Source organism: Drosophila virilis, chromosome 3 (assembly GCF_030788295.1).
Source record: "Drosophila virilis strain 15010-1051.87 chromosome 3, Dvir_AGI_RSII-ME, whole genome shotgun sequence".
Lineage (NCBI taxonomy): Eukaryota > Metazoa > Arthropoda > Insecta > Diptera > Drosophilidae > Drosophila > Drosophila virilis.
The window spans coordinates 1,437,198-1,456,831 of NC_091545.1; the positions used below are offsets into that span (position 1 = coordinate 1,437,198).

The following is a 19,634-nucleotide window of genomic DNA, read 5'->3' on the forward strand; positions in this document are numbered from 1 at the left end:
TTTTGTCAGAAGTGAAATATTCTTAGTCTGTATAAATCATTCAAGACCCTGCATATCAAGTTTATTGCACCTAGTTTGCATAACACTTCAGTTCTATCTGCAAAACCATGTCTCAAAATCGATATTTATCGATATTATGAAGAAAGCTAGGAGATATCGAAAAGCTATTACTTTTGTTGTTTGCGAGACAGAGAAACAGACAGATAGATACAGTCTGTTAAATACAGTTGCTCTACTCTATTATACCCCTTTTGCCTATTGGCAATGTGTTGAGGGCATCATAAAAATGTAGCTATATAGGAAAGGCAGCGAGAGAATGCAGCAATTGTGTTTGCTCAACGTGACGCCATCATTTAATATGCTTGCCTGTCTCTCTATTTTATTCTGAGCTTGAGATGGTGCACTCAAATGTACTTATGGATATGAGCTCGATATGATAAAAGCTAATAAATAAAAGGGACTCGGCAAATGCACTAGAAAAATGAACTTAAATAAATGGAACGCGCCTTTGTTCTGGAGTATTGTTGATGTGTGCGTGTGCGAGTGAGTGTGCATGTGTGTGTGTGTGATGGTCTAGTGCACACCAAAGACAATTATGATAATAATTAAATAGTTTTTAGGACAATAAGTGTCATACATATAAACAACATTTGAAACATATAACAAATACAACAATGCTACAAACAACAACATTAGAGTTTCTCTGTCAGTGTGTGTGTGTTTGTGGCACGCCCACAAAACGTAACAAAATGCAAAAGGAAAAGTGAGCAAATGCAAAAAATAAAAGAAAGAAAAAAACGCAGCAGCCGCTGCTGCTTCTTGCCAGTTTTTGTTGTTGTTGCAGTGTGTGTGCGTATGTGTGTTTGGAAAAGTATCTTAGCTGTTTGTGAAAAGTTAAAGACAGAGAGTTAGGCAGCAAGAGAGGAGGAGGTAGCGAGAGAGAGCAAGATAGAGTGAAGCTGCAGAAGAAGGAAACACAGTTACGCAGGAAAACGCAAAAAGAAAAGCAAACTGAAATGTAAGCCAAAGTAAACAGCGTGACATGCGACGACAACAAGAAAAACAACAATAACAAGAACAACAACACACGGAAAAGAAAATACACACACACACAAACAGAGAGAGTTAGGCAAAAGGAAACGAATCAAAGGCAAAGAAAACGTTGCGTATGCGTAATTTACGCTCCAGTTGCGTATCCTGCGTGTGTGTATGTGCGCGTATGTGCGCGTATGTGTGTGTGTGTCTAACTGTAATTGTAGCTGTGTGTATTTGTGCATTTGGGGCCAACACAAAAACAAAATTGTTGTTTAACAAAATTTCGTGTGGCAAAAGCTAAAAAATTTGTTATACTTGTTTTAAGTTTTTCACTTTTTACTGAGCAGCATTTAAATGGTCAAGTCTTAGCTTGACATGTGTGTCTGTGTGTGTGTCTGAATTTGTGAGTACGTGTGTGTGTTTGTGTGTGAATTAAGAACAACAACAACAACACACAAACGAAAAGTTGTTGCCGCTGCTGCAGACTTACCTCTTGCGGTGGCACATCGTAGGTGCGAGTACGCAAATCCACGCGTGCATATGAGTCAATGCAGGGCAGTATGAAGAAAATGCCTGCGAATAAAGCACGGAGACAAAGAAAGGGAGAGAGAGAGGGAAAGAGAGAGTAGAGGATTTGAGCAAACTAATCTGCTGAGTGGAGGGCGACAAATGTGACGCCAGCAGCAGCTGCCATTCGACGCGATGTGGCCCCCAAAAAGTTAGCGCTAATTTGGAGCAAGTGCAGCAATTAACACAAATTCTTGTCGCCAGTCGCCACTTGAATTTGCATAGCCAAGCCTGAACACCTTGCCCCTCTGTAACTTACCTGGACCCTTGGCGCCGCCCTGCATAAGGCGGCCGAGGCGAAAGATAACCGCGCGCTCGTACTCCTGCACCACCTGTAAAATACGAGAGTATAAGCAGGCAGAGCAGGGGCGAGAGATACAGTTGAGGGGAAGAGAGAGAGAGAGAAAGCAAAGTTTGAGTAAAATGTGAGCTGCAATCATGAGCACTGCATAAAGTATAATGTATACGGATTTTATTCGTCAGAATGCTTTTGAATTCTTAATGAATAATTTATCTGTATATCTCAGCTTTCATTTCATGTGTAATTAAATAGTGCAGATAGTTAGTCAATCTGTGCGTCGTTCTGTCAGTCAGGCATTTAGTTGGTAGACCAATCTTAAGTCTGTCCTTCAGTCAGCCAGTCATTCAGCCAATTAAACAGTCCGTCACTCAATCTGTCCGTCAGTCAGTCAGTTAGTCAGTCATGTATTCAGTCTGTAAGAATGTCAATTAGATAGTCCGTCAGTCAAACATTCAGCCAGTCTGTCACTCAGTGAGCCAATCAGTCAGTCTGTCAATCAGCAAGTCAATAAGTCCATGAGTCAACTAGTCAATCCAAACAAGCAGTTTTGTTAGTCAGTCCATCAGTCTGTCCGTCAGAAGATCAGTCAGAGTGTCCGTCAGTCAATCATTCAGTTGGTTATTCAGACAGTCAGTCAGTAAATCAATTAACCAATAAGTCAATCAATCCGTGAGTCAGACAATCAATCAGAAAGTCAAAGAGTCACTTTATGAGTAAATCTAGAAAACTACCTTTGTAAGTCAGTTCATCAATCTATCAATCAGTCAGTTAATCAGTCAGTGGTTATTCAATCAGTCAGTCTATGAGTTAGTTGTTTAACTGAAGTATCAAACAAGTCAAATGATTTTTTATAAGCAAATGTTATATATTCGAATGACATGCAAGCCCGAGCTTGACTTCGGTGTTGATTGATGGGCTTACCTTGAAGCAGACAAATAGACTGAAGGGCAGCGTCATTATCACAAGTGCCACGGATAGAAAAATGAGCAATTTGCCGCATGTTGAGGCCTTGTCGCTGATATCCTCGTCCGCTGCGGAAAAGAGTGTGGCAAGAAAATTGAAAATTATAGCGCAAAGTGGCAGCAACTGTACACAAGACTTGCGAGAGACAGAGAGAGCAAATGCTGCAAATTGAATTTCAGTTAAAACACAAACACACACAAGCACACACACAAAAAATATGTATATTTAAGTAAATTTATATTTTTAGCTTTATATTTGCTTATGTATCGACGGGCGCGCGACGGTCTAAGAGAAACTCCAAATGAACAAAAAGAAAAACATGTCGCTAGCCAAAAAAGTTGTTAAGTTTTTGCTGGCGGCAACAAGTCGCACATTTTCGGCGGCCAAGTTTATCCCGAGAGAGTCAAAAATAGTGTTACGCTGGGGCACTTTAAAAAACACCACGAAATAAAAAAATGCGTAATAAAAATAGTGAAGAAACTGTAGCATACTTAAGAGCGCGCGAGAGTTGGAGGAACAGATAAAAAGTAGCTGATAGAGAAATAATCGTAGATTATATAAAAAAGTTAAGCATTAGTTCTGTGTAGACTGTGTGTGTTGTTCGGGATGTGGGAATTAATGTTTCTTTTTAGTTTGAATATCTGTTTTTCTGCTTTTGCTTTATTTGTTCCAAATTAGTGCGACTTACAATAGAGAAATCCATGTGAATGTTTTGCTTGTGTATCTGCAAGAATACGATAAATCAAACGATTGTCAAAATTAATAGGACTTGAGGATGGGCGGGGGGCACGCTGCGTACTATTTTCTGTTTTCTAGTCTTATATTGGTTTTTGATTTTGTTTTCGATTTCGATTTCGATTTGATGAGTTTCTTTTTTCGGGAGCCGTGTTTGCTGCATGCAAAAGCCACTAATTAGCTAATTAGAACTAAAGCTAAAGTGAATTTTCAAATAATAAATGTTGCATGCCATGCATATTTTAAATGCTGTTTGCTGCGTGTTGCAGTTGCAGCTTGCAGTTCTGCAGTTTGTCTTGTGGTTTTTTCTTTTTGCCATTTTTTTCCATTTTCAGTTTCAATTACAGTTCATTGAGAACTTGCAACAATGCCAACGCTCAACGTCAGCAAAGTGTTGTTAACGAGCCTTTTCTCTCCTTCTTTCCCTCTCGCTCTCTTTTGCTCTCGGAACTTGCGGAAAAGCTGGAAAATAGCTGAAACTCTCGCTCGCAACTTTGATGGGTATTTGTGGTACCTTTATGTGGCACGTTAAGCCAACAAGCTGTTAAACATTTGCCCAGGACCCAGGACCAACTTTTATTGAAATTGATTTCGAAATAATTGCAATGGCGTTGACGTCGATTTGAATGCTTCGGATGTGGATGTGGGCGGCGGGGCGTGGCTTACTGTTGCCGCTGACAAATGAAAGTTTCCCCGATTTGTTTGTGTATGTATGGTAATAGATTTATGGCCAAGTAGCTACCTTAAAAATAGACCAGCATCAAAATGTAATTAGTTGGAATGGGTTACATGAGCAACGGCTTAGCCCAGCTGCAGCTCGAGTCATTTCAAAGTTTTTAATACTCTATACCAAAAAGTGCAAAAAGGTTTTTTGCAGCTCAGACATTTTTTCCCCCATTTTCTTGTTGTTGCCATTTTCCTGTCGGATTTGCCAGAACTCTTTAAGCAAAGTTCGAAACGCATTTTATCCCTGCCTCGTTGTGGCACTAAGAAGAGCTCTTTTTTTAATTTTGTTGGCTCTGAGGAGCACGTTTAATGAACCTCTTAATGATTTGTCTACATCCAGGGTAAGCTAGCACTAGCTTACTTATTGACAAGATAAATAAGATGAAGCAGATATTTATATTTATTCCCTGAACCCAAAAAAATGGGTAAAAGCAGCAGGAAGCGTCTACGGAAACTATAATTGAGACCTTTCATACATATTTGTGTTTTTCATTGGCAAAAGGAGTTAATCTTTTTTGCTTCGATAAATTCTCCCTTTCTTTGATAATTAAAGGAATGAATGAAAGTTTTTTGAATGGCATATATTATTATTTAGGACCTCATAAGAGAGGCTAGGTTTTTTTTTCACATATCCCTAATGTCGATTAATGTGGACATCTTTTCGTGCGGCATAACTCGAAAATCACATGAGCTGCTTGCCTCAATTTTGGCATTAAGGTCTTTTATAGTATACACATATTTCTGATATTTCACTTTTTGAGTAACTTCAATTGTTTCATACAAAATTGCAAATACAACTCCGATGTAAGGATAAGGCCTTGCGCTTGGCATATACACACAATTGGGCATCATTTTCAAGCTCTTTATTTTAGTGTTAGCCCCACGAATTGAAGACGTCATCGCCAAGTTTTTCTATATTTACCATCAATTTAATCGCAGCCATCAAATGAGATAAAACTTTGAATTCTTTAATAAAATTTCGTTGCTTAATTTGCGCTGGCAGCGCAAACAGCGTGTGGTCATAATTTTTTAATGACCCAGTCGAGCTAGCCAGAGGCTGTCAGAGCCACCCCCCCCCCCCCTCACTTCCACCAATCCCCCTTTTAGACCACCCCCTCTCAGGCTCCAGCACGCATACGTCATAGCAGCAGCCCCTGGCAAAAAGCTTTGCTCATGAAAATGGGTCACGTTGTTGTTGTTGTTGTTGCTGCTGCTGTCATTTTTGTTGCTGCTGCTAAAGTTGTTGTTGCTGTTGTTGTTGTTGTCTGTGTGTGTATATTTCAGGCACTCTGATTGAATTTTGCATGCAAAATGCGTGCATGTTTTTGAGGCAGCCAAAAAATGTTGGGGCCCAGGCTTAAGCTGGCAACCTTTTTGTTCGCCTAATGAAGCGATTAGCGTGCATATGAGATGAGGCATTCGGCACAACCACCACGCAAACACACAAAAGCACACACACACACACATTAGCATATTTTAGGTAAAGTTTATTAGATTGTCAAATAAGAGATATAAAACAAAAATTGTTGCCAGACTTGGGCATCAAAAGAGTTAAAGCAAATATCAAAAATTTTGTTCAGCACACACACACATAAGATACACTCCCACACCCACAAAGCCAGTTTTTTTTTTTTACTGGTTTTCCATTTTCTTTTATTATTTTTGATCAGTTGGCAGCCAAATTGCATCAATAATTGATGAGCCTGTTGAGCGATGCGATGCGGCGCGCTGCCAGCAAAAATGATTTGAGTGAAGCGCCAGCTAATGAAAATTGCCAAGAAAATTACCATAGTTCAAAATGTTGTGTAGCATACTTTTTGGGGGCAGCCGCGCAACAAGTTCAAGAAAAATGCATTTATCAAAAAAAAAAAAAACAAAAAAAGCCAGCAAACAGCCACGCAGCATCATTTCAATAATTTATATACACAATTTGGCACTAGGTATATATATATATGTGTGTATATATATATATATATGTATGCATGTATGCATGTATGCATGTATGTATGTATGTATGTACAGGCAATTTCCCGGCAGTTCCTGCAGACTCACCTCGTCGCTGCTCAGCTCGATGTATGGCCTGCTGCTGATGCGACTGCTGCATCAGGGCATGATGACTGTGCGGCAAAGCCAGCTGCTGCTGCTGCTGCAGTTGTTGTTGCTGCTGCTGGTTGAGTTGTTGTTGCTGTTGTTGTTGCTGCTGCTGCTGCTGATTGAGTTGTTGCTGATGTTGTTGCTGCTGCTGCTGTTGCTGTTCTTGCTGCTGCTGCTGCGGTGTTTGCTGCTGCTGCTGCTCCTGTTGTTGTTGCTGCTGCTGCTGCTGCAGCTGGTTTCGCTGCTGCTGCACTTGTTGGTGATGCTCGCGTGTATTTAATTGCGGTCGAGTCGACTGCGGTGGCGGCAGAATGGGCTGCTGCTGCGGCAGCTGATGGTGCTGCATGCTTGGCGTTCCCGTTATGGGCAGTTGATGGTCCCGTTCCCGCTGCTCGATGATTGTTGCTGTTCCTTCTGCCGCAGCGGTTGGCGCTGGCGCTGGCGTTGCAAACGTGGTTGTGCTTGTTGCCGCCATCACACGCTGCGGCGGCTGATGATGTCGATGCAGCTGATGATCCCGATGCTCCATATCCATCATCGAGTCGGGCATCAAGCCGCGCTCACAAAACGACGCCAGTGCGGCGGCTGTGGCTGGCGTCTCTGCGTCAATCAGTGCGCTATCTTCGAGCAGGTGCAAGACCCGCTCCTAATGTGGCACGTTTAACTGTTTGGCTAGTCTTCAGCTTAGTCTTAGTCTTATTCTTAGTCCCAGTTGCAGTTGCATGGCCAGCAGCGGGTTGTCGTTGAGAGCAGCAGCCTGAGCAAATGCATCGCACGCACTTTTCCACACACTTTTCTTCACAGCAGCAGTCGCGGCTATCACACACACACACACACACTAATGCATTGTCACTCGTTGTGTATGTATATGTGTTTCACACACTACTCTGAGCTAGTTTCCTTAGCACACACATACACACACACACACATTCCTTTCCATCCAGGCTTGGTTTGTATTTCCTTTCCTCCTTTTTTTTCCTTTTTGCTGTTGCCGCTGCCTCGCTCAGAATCCAACTGAAAGTGCGCTGCCAGCGCGCATCCTTTTATAGGCAGCAGCCGCAGCAGCAGAGCTTTGCGTGAGAGCACAAAAACTTTGTTATCATCGGAGCAGAGCAGTGCGGAGCAGAGCAGCAGCAGCGCAGCAGCAGAGTTGGAGGCGGAGGCGACAAATGGCAAATGATCAAAACGAGCTTTTTGCTGCTGCAGCTGCTGCAGCAGCAGCCGCATCTCTGCTCGCCCCTTCCAGCTGCCCTGCCTTTTCCAGCTTGCACTGACCTTGCGCATTGTGCGACGCGTTGGCTTTTTCCCTGGCCCGAACTTCAGGAATAAAGCTTGCTGAAGCTTTCAAGCAGGGGCAATGCCCAGCCGAGAGACAGCGACAGACCGAGAGAGAGCGCAGCTGAGCGAATAAGAGTTCGCGACGAATTTTTAGCACAGTGTGCTAAAAATATAAAGAAATCACTGTCGACTGTTCGTGCCGATGCTGTGCACAGGTGACAAAAATGAATAGCTGACACTTGCCACACGCTGTTGCTGCTGCTGCTGCTGCGGCTGATTTTTATTGTCGTGGAATGTGGTCTGTCAGTCAGGCGAACGTCGCTTTTCAATTTTCAACCATTTTTGTATTTGTTTACCGGCATGGAATGATATGAGTACCTGTCCCATTATGCGTCTTTCAATTGCTGGCTGGTGTGAGAGGGGGGGGGAGGAGGGTATTCTAGAGTCATTCTAATGAACCTGCTCGAACGCTTGTCGAACTGTCGCACATTTGGGTCACAGCCGGGCCTCAGCTTTGAGCCTTTGAGACGTCAATTACCATTTACGCTTCATTAAATGCCGCGCGCACTCTCTCGCGCGCTGCCTGCAACCGGGCCAAGTATCGATACCCGAAATGTACAGACAGCCCAACTAGGTAGGCACCACGTTGCGTATGAGTGACATTTATGCATACACAAAGCGTACACTTGAGGCCGCACTTCAATCCAGCTCGAAGCACAGCTGACACGCACAGTTAATTAATCTTTGGCATTTGATTAATGTGCGATTTGATTTGGGTTTGTCGGCCAACAGCAACAAACACTTCGCATTAGCTGATTTACAAGCTGCAACAATTCCCATGCCCATACATAGGCCTTTAAGTCTTTAAGCCGCATAAACAAGAGCCCGCAATTTCCAAGCCCATTTTTTTATGGACAAACACTTTGCGTATCGACAACATTTCAGTTAACTGACGGGCTCCCGAACGTGCCCCACAACCAAATCAAAATCGAAAGCCGCAAAGCCATAAACTGATTTCTGGCTCAAATGAAGGTTGCGCCAACTGCGATAGTCGAAGGCTGCCACAAAAGGGTGGGCGGGCTGGGGAGCCAGGCAGCTGCAATATGACCGGAAACGGAGAGCGGCGGCAAATGACAATGGGCAAGGGATAACACAGCCAGCAGAGCTGGCCATTTAAGAAATGCCACAAAATAGAATAACAGAAAATAAAAAAAGCTAGAAAATAAATTTAGGCGGTAAAAGAAATTCTGCAGGATTTGTCTATCCACGATTTGAGACCCTGGCCAATTGACTGTCTATTCTTTTGAGAATTTTTGTCTCTCATTTATTAATGCAAATTTATACAATGTTGCAAGGACTTGGTGTGACCTTAAAGTATCAAGTTTTGCCAAGATCGAGAAACAAATATGTTGTGTATACAAAAACTGAATATTAGACTGAATATTTCAATGACAGCTATCTGATATATAGTATTAGGATCCGTCCTACTCCGACAAACAATCCTGCCAAATTCCTTTTAGCTTTAGCATCCAGCATAATCAAGAGTATATATACTCCATATGCTTTCAATATATAGGTATTGCAAGTCCATGAAAAACTAGAAAGTATAAAAAACCTTGTCAGCTTACAGCTTTATCAAGTCCGAATGCTGCTGCCGGTCAGGACTTTGAACCGCATGTCCTGTGGCCTGCTGCTCACTGAGCGAAATTAGCCAGGCAAATATGTCGCACTTAACTGCGAACGGAAGACGGCCAAAAAAGGCTGACAGAGATACGAAAACGGACACAAACACACACAAACACACACACACACGCAAGCAGACAATGTCCTGGCACGGCAATTGCCTGGGCCTAACGAGCGGGTGGGTGGTGCTTGGGTGGGCGGCATTGCGCCTCGTAATTGTTGACGTTTGCGCCTTTTTGCTGGTGGGCTTGTTGGACACTTGGAAGGGGGCGGGGCGACGGCTGCGGGCCATGCGGGCCATGTGACACAAATGCGTCGAATTATTGTCAGATGAGGTCAGTGTCCCCGTCCCTGTCCCTGTCTCGAGGCTCGCAGTGAAAGTTTCTGCCAGACACACATACATTCACACACACACACACACACACCAACACACACACAATCACACATTATGTTACATTCTGACACTTTGGCGTTTTGTTTGCCTGCGCTCTCGGTCTATTATGAAGCTGGAAGTCAAGCAAATGTTCGCTTGAACATTGCCACAACAGCAACGGAAACAACAACAACAACAACTTGCAACTTGTGGGCTTGTTACACACTTTGTGGCACACACACACTCCACAGATAACAGGCACTGCTCATACGCCACGTGGCACCCAAAACCCCTTCTGAACTAACTTTTACAGCTGTTGCCGTCATGAATAGTTGAATAGCACGCCAAGCATACAAAAAAATTGCATGGGAATTCCATCAAAAAATATATATTTGACTAGCAGATATCCTGCTGATAGGCAGCTGCCAAGCAGCGCTTCTTCTTCCATCTCAGCCTCATATTGTGTGAATGTATTCCTGAATAACTCGCGTGTCTGTCATATGATTACCGAGAAATTTGTAAATGCTTAAAGAGGATATTAATTGTGGGTGTATCCCAAAAACCAAGTCTTTAACTCTTGGATTCCTCAAATGTAAGGTAAGGTATGCAATAGGTAAACAATTTGTTATGGCAAAACCTGCAGACTTAATTTGATAATTCTGGTCTCTTCAAGTTCAGAGATATGCTATTTAGAAATCGATAATTATCGATTTTTGGAAAATATTCCTAAATTTGAGCTGCCCTTGGTGTACGACAAATCATATTCAAAAACCTAATCGCTCCCTTAGATAAAATTGAGCCTAGATACATTTCCACGTCAACATATTTTAATATTTTTAGTAAAATATAATTATATAATAATAATATTGTTATTATTACAAGGCTCAGGCAGTTGCTTTCTTCTGCCTGTTACATACATATCCACAACCGCAATATGCCTTTTTTTGGCGCAATTTATTCTTTTTATAGGGTATATTTATCAGTTTTTGATAGCTTAACATAACTGAAACTGATTGCAAGAGCGCAATTCTATTAGTTCTTTATCTTTGGCTGCTTTCTTTACCTCCCTGCCACCCTCACCTCCCCTTCCCATCTCACCCCCACAATTACACTCTGCATTTCCCAATTACTTTCTTCCGCTTTTCTCTTGCTCTGCTTCTCATGAAATATGAAAGCGCAGTGTAATTTATTCAGCCCAACCAACATGAAATATACACATTCAGCTTATGAAGCTGACTGGCCACTTGCGAATGAGTGGGCGTTTGCACTGGGCGTGGTCAGAAGTCGCAGTTGAAGTTGAAAGTTGAAATTTGCAGCTGCGTCGGGCTTTTGTACCGCATACAGATAAGCCCGGATATTCATTTACCAGCCGGACTCATGTCATATGCCAGAGCTAATTGTGTGTCTTTTCCTTTGGTTGTAAAATAGCGACTGCCACGCCCCCTTTGCTGACAAGCTGTTAAGTCGCCCAAATGTGAGGCTCGGGCCAATCAATAATTCATAACTGCACATTGACGACACGTTTCTTGGCAATAAAAAATGAAAAGCAAAAGCGAAATGAAATATGAAAAATGGGAAACGTTGCTGCAAAATGCTCGACAATAATTTAGCGTGTCTGCTTCTGGCGCAGCCTGCTCCCAGGTCCAGGTCCTGTTCCTGGTCCAGTCTCGGCTCTTGCTGTTGCTTCTTGTGCTGCATCTGTTCCTGCCGCACACTACTCATCGACCTGCTACTGAGCATGAACATAAAATGACTTTATCAATGCCAACTTTCTTTCAACTCCCGCTCTCATAAACTCACATACAGAAACGAGTGTATATGCGACACACACGCACACAAACACATAGATATATTTCAAATGAATATCAGGCGCCAACATCGGCAGCAACTGTCGCACAATTTCTTGTTCGCTTCCTTTTTTTTACATCCTTGCGTTGGGCATGCCAGCTATGACGCACAGCATTCTCGGGTTATTTCTATATATATTCTTGATTTGGCCTCAAAAATGGGCATATATTGGCACAGATGAACATATATCTGATATCATATGTCACCATGAATCTTTCTCGCTCTTGTTCAATCATTTCCCGCCTGTGACAAGTGAAAATAAATCCATGCTGCCATGGAACCACATATCCAATCAATCTTCAATGAGATTTTGCACTGTAAGCCCCAATCCATTTGGGGCCCGCCTTTGGTTCATATCACAAGAGTTTATGACCAAACAATATTCGGCTTTCTCGCTCTTACGGTTAGAGCTGTGCCTTGTGGATCAATCAGCCAATCAATTAGTCTATCAATCAGTCTCTAAAAAGTAGTTCTACATATGTATGAACATTTTTTGCCTTTATTCCTGCTTTTAAATAAAGAGCATTAAACGTTTTAACAAAAAAAAAATCCACATAGTTTACATAGCAGCATTCAGCTTAAAAATAAAGTTAAAGGGTATTCAATGTTCGGCTGACTAAAGCAAATGTCCGTTTTGCTTCTTTTATTTTTATTTTGTTGGCAATCATTTCTGCGATTTTTTTCCTCTCTTTCTGTCGATTATGTCGTGCGGCTCTGTGAGCGTCCTTTGATGTTGCGACGAGGCATGAAATATTGATGCGTATGTGTGTGTGTGTGTGTGTGTGTTTGAGTGTGTAAGTGTTTGTGACCATTTGTATATGGCTATATTAAAAACTAGCGGACGCTCATTTCACTCCCAGGTTAAGTAATTTACAAAGTGCAATATTAAAAAATCCATATAAGCAGAGAGATAGGGAGATGAGATATTTGATGGGTGCCTGTGTAACTGAGTTGTCCGAGCGTCGAACCAGCAAGCGTGCGGTCGCCAGTTCAAATTGAGTAACTACTTTTAATTTGCTTATCTATTTGTAATGGACAAGAAAAGAGCATTAATATTGCTGTGTTTTTTTTAATGATATAAGACTTTTTAAAATATAATGAAAAGCAATTTACATGTCCACATTCTTGATTTAATCCGCGCAACGCCGTGTAATTTTCGCTGGTCTTAATTAATGCCTGAAACCTGAAACCAATATGGTTTCTACGCCGGGACGGTCATAAACGATTTTACTGATTAGCCCCAGGGCTTTAATTATTGCTTAACTGAGCTGGGACGCCTGGGATCGGGGTTGAAGGCAGTTCAACCAGCTGCTGACCTAATTGGCAATTAATTGAGTTGGGCTTTAACGTCGCGGCTTTAAGCGAGTTGGGGGCATGTTAAACAGGATCGTCAGCAAATGATTTGACAATTGATTTCGCCAAAAGGGCAAACGTCAAGAGGGAGACAAGCGACAGCTGCAAACAGACAAACGCCGATAACGTGGCCAACTGGAAAATCAATTAATGCGCAGGCCAGCAAGCACGGCGGTTAGGTGGTGCTCCTCTTGGCTGTGGGGCGGTGGTGGTTGTGGTGTGGCTGACTTAATGCGCCTCGCTGCCCTAGACTTGTCTAACCCGCAGCCCCGCGCCCTGCCTTGGCTGGGAAAACTTAATTATCAGCGACGGATGTGGCTCTGCATGCAGCGGAAATGTGCGCTTGCACACACACGTACCGCCTCCGACATTTATCCCCTCCCTTCCCCGCACACATCCACTTGACGCTGGCAAACACGCCTCGGCAATTTAAAACATATTTCACTTGAGTGCATTCCCTTTGCGCGGCCCAAGGAAAAATGTCGCAGCAAAAGGAATATACGGTGTAATGGAAATGGCGACCACATTAATTAATTTAAAAAAACCTTCTAGATTTAATGATGCACAACTGCGTGTAATTGATTTATTAAATGAATAAGACCTTCAGCAGCCAAATAAGCGAGTTCTTCAGGAAGAATGTTTTTCAATATACGTACTATGCGTACTTAATTGATATAATATAATATTCGCAAGTATAGTATATGAGTACTTTTTACCTACACTGTATTCAAATTATTCGCTACTATTCACTCGCAGTATTCATTAGTATTCATTAAAAGTCGAATACTACCGTTCACACAAACGTATTTTTTCCATCTGCCTAGTCTGAGTATAACTCACTATTGATTAATTGCATGAGAGTAATACATACTACAATTTACTCGCAAATGTGTGTTCTACTACTAACTAATACTCATTTACACTGTGCTCTAATTTATTACTACTAACTCTTATATTATTCACTCGAATATTGAGTGTTGTTAAAAATCACATTTCTATTGGTCACTCGCATATAACTAAAATTTACTCGAATATGCACTCAATACTGTGGCTTGCAATACTACTTACTGCTACTCATATGGCTACTACGTGGCTACTAGTTACACGGATATAATAAATATTAAGTGCTGTCCACTCACATGTTATTACAACTCACTGCCTAATATTTGAGTATGAGAACTTCTTGCTGCTGCCCGCTCTCATTTAAGTAATACTTACTACTACTCTTTCACTTCTTGTTATAATACTCACAACTACTTACTCGCATTAGAATACTACTCATAACTACTCACTTTAATATGAGTACGACTTGTCGTTGGCCGCTTGCATATGTGTGATACTCACTACTAGACCCTCCCTTCTAAAAATATTACTCACAACTACTCTCAATCACAATATGTTAGTTCTCCTTCGCATGTGAGTACTAAGCATTCTCTTTCTGTCAGTCCACTCTGAAGCAGTTGCGTAGTCCTCATACCCAATCGTCTGACAAGTTAATCGCTAACAAAAGCTTGCTCTCTTCTTCCGCTTAACTTGTCGCTAATTTGTGATATGCATGCGAGCTTACCTCGACTAAAGCCAAAGCCGCTTGTGGAACCGGAGACGGTCGTATCGAGTGCCACTCGTCTAGGCGAGGCACTTATCTCGCGCTGGCTGCTGTGGTTGCTGCTCAACATTTTATTGTTGTTGCTTGCCACGGTGGCACGCTGCAGTCCGTTGGTGCGCTGGTGCGGAAGCTGGTGATGGTTGTGCATGGGTCGTGCTACATGACGCTGTGGACCAACCGCTGCTGGCATGCTGGCAGCGGTCGACTGCCACAGACTGTCCGTGCGGTCCGATATCTTGAGGCCGTTGCGCTTCGACTCGTCTCAATTTTAAATTTAATGTGCAATTCCTACAAATCTGTGTGCATTCCCAAGCCAAATCAGCAGACAGTTTGGGCAACAACCTGCTAGATTTACATATATCAGCCTGGTGCTAATTGCCACAAGTTGCTGTCTCCATGACGGCAGCTGCCAACGGATGTGGTAGTTGGCCAACTTTTCGTTTATTTTAGTTGCGCTTTAAGCAACGCCCGATGCACACACCACAAGCCAAGAACTCTATTAAAAAGTTATGCGCCCAACAAAGTTGGGCCCGAGTCCGTGTCTGTGGCTGAGTGTGGGTACGAGTGCGAGCGCTTGCATTTATTCAAATTAGCATGGCAACAAAGGCAATTGCATAAACATAAATGCAACCACTCGTACAACCACAACAACAGCAATAACAAGAAAGTGGGTGCATCAGTCGGGCAAGACCGACTAGCAGATATCCTGTACCCTGCGGCGGTAAAAATTTAAGAACTTTCATTCTTAACAAGCACAAGAACTTTACAAAGAGGCAAAGTAGCACGGTCTATGTTGCACCTGTACTGCTGCTTCTTCTGCCATCACTCTTCGCATATTGTTAAATTAATTTTTAAATAACATCCGTGTTTAAAGTTCAAGGCTAATTATTCAGGGCTTAAATATGGCATACAAAAGTGTAGGCATACCAAGGCACAAAACCTATTTAAATAAATAATTTCTAATTTCTAGATTTTAAAATTAATAACCTCTAGATCGTATTAGCTCAGAAATATGGTATATGAAAGTCGATTATTTTATCGATTTTTATCGATTTCATGGCAAAAGGACAAGTTAGCGTTCACTTGACTCAAGCCTTTTGTGCACTTAGATGATATTAAGTCTTTAGCTCTTTAAATCTCTGAAATTGTCGCGTTTCCACAAAGAATCGTATAGACAGCTGAGCGGAGAGAAAGACAGACATTATAACAACGACTCGTCGTATGCTCTATAAATTCAGGCCTCTCTCCTTCTGCCTGTTACAAACACTTGCACAGAACTAGACTACAGACCATTTAAAACACCACTTTCAATGGGTACAGGGCTTAATAACAACAAAAAGCAGAAGAAGAGGAGGACGAACAACAACAATTGCTATGAACTGTGGCTCGTACCCAAAATCGCCTGACTGCTGCGGCTGTTGGTGCTCATGACCCTTCTGATGCAGCTGTGGGCAACGCGTGGCGTGTGGAAAACTGGAAAACACGGAAAACTAATTTAATAAAATTGGGCGACTCGCTTCGGGCTCCACCCAAAGTTGTTTGCTGTTGCTGTGCGGCACACACTTTTATTATGTTTTGTTTTTAAGTTTTCTTTTTTTTTTTTTTTAATTTTTATTTATTTTTATTTTTGTTATTTTTATTCACTTGAGTTCTGCTCGAGGTGCGCTGACCACACGCCGTGTTTACAGTTCAGAACCAACTGAACAGAACTGAACGCTTGGCCAGCGGGTTTTATTTAATTTATTTATTGCCTGCCGGACTAGGTGCCCGCCCCTTCCCTTACCCCCCTTGTGCCCTGCACGTTTTGCGTAATGTGGCGCACTGTTTGCGCTCGACGGACACGTACAATGGACTAATGGGCGGGACAGTGGGGCCCTTTGATGGACGACCAATTTGTGTGTGAACAGCTACGAACGATGGACATGTTAATGGCACGAATGTGAACAAGATTTTGACCGCTTACGTTTTCAGCTCAAGGATGCAGGATGTGCACTGCCTGGCAAGTCGTTAAATGCAAATGCCAAAAAGCATCTTTTGTTGCGCCATCCGTCAGCCTCGAACCAGATACGATATGAGCGCATACGATACGACAGTTGAGCGACAACCGCAACCCGAAAACGAAACTGTAATTGCGACGAGCTCTATGGCATTGTGAATCCCCTCTCATAATGTTTGACTTGGACTTGGTCGCCAGTGGAGATGGGACCGTGTATCTGTCCTTTACAGAAAGCTCCATGTCCTTCCTAATCAGCGAGAAGAGCACGATCTCTCAAGTCAATAGTTCCCATTTTCACCAAAGAATCTTTAACTTAAGTTTTCCAACTTTTCCAACTCAAATCAGTCGAAATCTGTTTTGAACCTAACTAAGACGAAAAGCACGATCTCTCCAGTCTATAGTTCCCAAGAATTTTCGAGTTTTTCGACACAAAGCAGTCGCAACAAAAAGATATAAGAGAATTGAACGAAGCTATTTTTTCGTTTAAAGAGGAAAATAATTAAAAACCTATCCCTTCTGCCTCCCTTCGTGTTCGTGTTCGGTTCGTGCCATAAAAATCCCACTCCCGTTCATCTCTAGTCGCAAGTCAACACGTTCAAAGCAAAGCTTAGCCAAGCCAAGTCAGGCCAAGTTGCAGGTGGCACAGTATGTGGCAAGCAGCAAGGAGGCAAGTAGGCCATTTTGTGGCATGTTCTTGGGACAGCTGAAAAGATGTCGTCTTTCAACCGGTTGCTACCGTGGCCAGGCGGGCCAGTGAAAGTCATGCAAGGCCTCTTGAGGCTCTCGTCTCTGGCATTTACATGCTTGCATAAACCTGAATATTTCGTGAAATGCGCCCCATTGCAATTCAACTGAATGCGCTCTGAAAGCCAACTGTCGGCTCGTTATCGTGTTGTGCTGCTCTCCAAAAATTGAATTGTTAATATTTAAGTAGGCAGCCCTCGAGTGAACTTGAAAAACTTAATGTTTAAACAAGTACAAAGGCGATTTATTCAAGTTGCGCTGAGCACTCAATTGTCACCAAGAATTGTTTAACTACCGCTCAAGCAAACTATTTCCACAACAAAATCCGCTTATGAACAAGGTTAAGAAAGTTTTTATGGATAAAACAGGTTTAAGTTTTTAATGCAAGCGTTTGTCATAGGCAGACCACAAAAAGTATATAGGTTCTTGAGCAGGACGATGCGCTGAGTCTGTTTGAAGTATATATTCACAGCAGAATGAGCCTAATATTATTCTACGATATATTTTTCATAGGTAAATATCGATAGAGATAGAGAATACAGATTATATGCTAGTCCGGAACCTAATAACTAGTGCACTTTATCTTGATTAAATATGAAACTTAAAGCTGATCAAAGGATCAGTTGTTAAGGACCTACGCTCAGCATTTATTATTTGATTTGCTGGTAAAGCCTTTGTGAACAATTCAGGTCACCATAATTCATAAATTTTATATGCAAGGTCTATAATTTGGTTTAAATTTTAAGCCAATTGATTTTTTATGCAAAACAATGCCAAAATCAGTTCTAAGCTATCTTGGAATTAAACAAATTATATGCCTTTCCTTCTTAGAAGTAAAAGCTAAGCCAGCCTTGCTTATAATTTAATCAAGGCAATTAGAAAGAAATAAGGAAATTAAAATACATCCTATGCAAAGCAAAGTAAAATATTATTAATTGAGAATAATTGAAAAGGAAAATAAATTGTGAGTAATGCGATTTGAGCTTCAATTTGTGGTGTTTACTTTAAGCCCAAAAAAGTAAAATTGTGAATTTAAATAGAATAAATAGAATTTAAAAATTCTTTAAAATTCAAAGCCAGTCCGAATTGCGTTTAAAGCAAACATTTATTACTGTCAGACATTATCTAAATAATTTAAGTTCAATATATGCCAAGCTGTTTTATCTTTCAGTCAAATTAAAAATAATAATAGAAATGCCAACAAATTGTCCACAGCTCCATTACATTAAGGTTAACGAGCAAAAAGTGCCCGCGTGCAATTAGAATAAATTACTTTAATTAGTTGTTTGTGCTATGGCAACATTCACTTGCGGCCCCCAACTAAACCCCAAGTTACCCAAGCGACCAAAACCACCTGAAGTTTCGCTTACGCTCGATATGCTCAATGCATTAACCAACAAGAAAGATAGAACAGCTGTGACAAGACGAAGATTGAATGCCCTGATAGAAAAATGACTTATGATTAGGCAAATGTGAGCAGAATTTTGAAGCTTGTTGAAGATATCTTGCGACGAACTCTCCTACAGAGCTATATGATATATCAGTATCATGTTGGTAAAACTGTAGTTCAATGATATAGTGCTGCGATTCCGATATATAAACTGCCTGCGACAAAGTTCCTGCCACAATTGCATTACCCTCCATTCTCTATAATATATTGCGCAGTCTTATTGGCAAGCACTGGCGATTCTTATTGGACAGTAAACCACTCCCCATACCCGTCGACACTTATTCACGAGTCCATTTGTGTGCTGACCTATGTGCGGATGCCATGGCAACAAGTTGCACGTCCATCGACTGCAGACTAGCTGCAGGCGATACAGTTTACACTATGCAGCTTTTAATGGCCGTCAGACTAGGAGTAATTACGACAATACGTATACGCCCTGTTGCACCAGGGTGCGCATCGGGCGACGGCTGTGCCCCATTTTGGGCAGCAACACGACGCCTTTGTGCGTCAAATTAACAACTTCCGCATGAGGCCACATGCCACTTGCACCCAAATGCGTCATGCCTCGCCTTTGTGCTCGGCACAGAGACAGAGAGAGAGTCAGAGAGACGGACACAGACAGTGGCCATATTGTCATCGCTTGGCCAGCTGCCAGCCAGAAGACGCTGACTAACACTGGCAGAGCCTATTATTGTGCTCTAATGGCAGCTAAAATGGCAGCAGCAAGGCTCTAGACTCTGAAATGGGACATTAATTAATAAGGGCCTTTTAGTTGGCATTCAACGTTTAACTTTGCGCATTTTTCAAAAAGAATCTTTGCAAAAGCATTTATTTTTTTTTATATTTTCCACAGTTATTTAAGAGAGTTCTCGAATGGCAGCA

General features: G+C 42.0%; 1 protein-coding gene across 8 annotated transcripts in view; it reads right to left on the reverse strand.

Annotated features, from left to right (window-relative positions):
- LOC6636598 (band 7 protein AGAP004871) overlaps positions 1-19,634 on the reverse strand; it is a 48,188-nt gene that overhangs the window by 12,596 nt on the left and 15,958 nt on the right. For 2 of the 8 annotated variants that reach the window (XM_015168346.3, XM_002059999.4), the window contains exons 3-6: positions 3,555-3,590; positions 2,825-2,934; positions 1,862-1,934; positions 1,526-1,608 (exon numbers count right to left, since the gene is read on the reverse strand). In XM_015168346.3, the coding sequence (XP_015023832.1) occupies positions 1,526-1,608; positions 1,862-1,934; positions 2,825-2,934; positions 3,555-3,590 (302 nt within the window). Of the gene's footprint in view, positions 1-1,525; positions 1,609-1,861; positions 1,935-2,824; positions 2,935-3,554; positions 3,591-6,379; positions 7,448-14,523; positions 14,824-15,954; positions 16,036-16,206; positions 16,286-19,634 lie in introns of those variants that run through there. The other 6 variants (XM_032435528.2, XM_015168349.3, XM_070207912.1 and 3 more) reach the window with 5 other exon arrangements.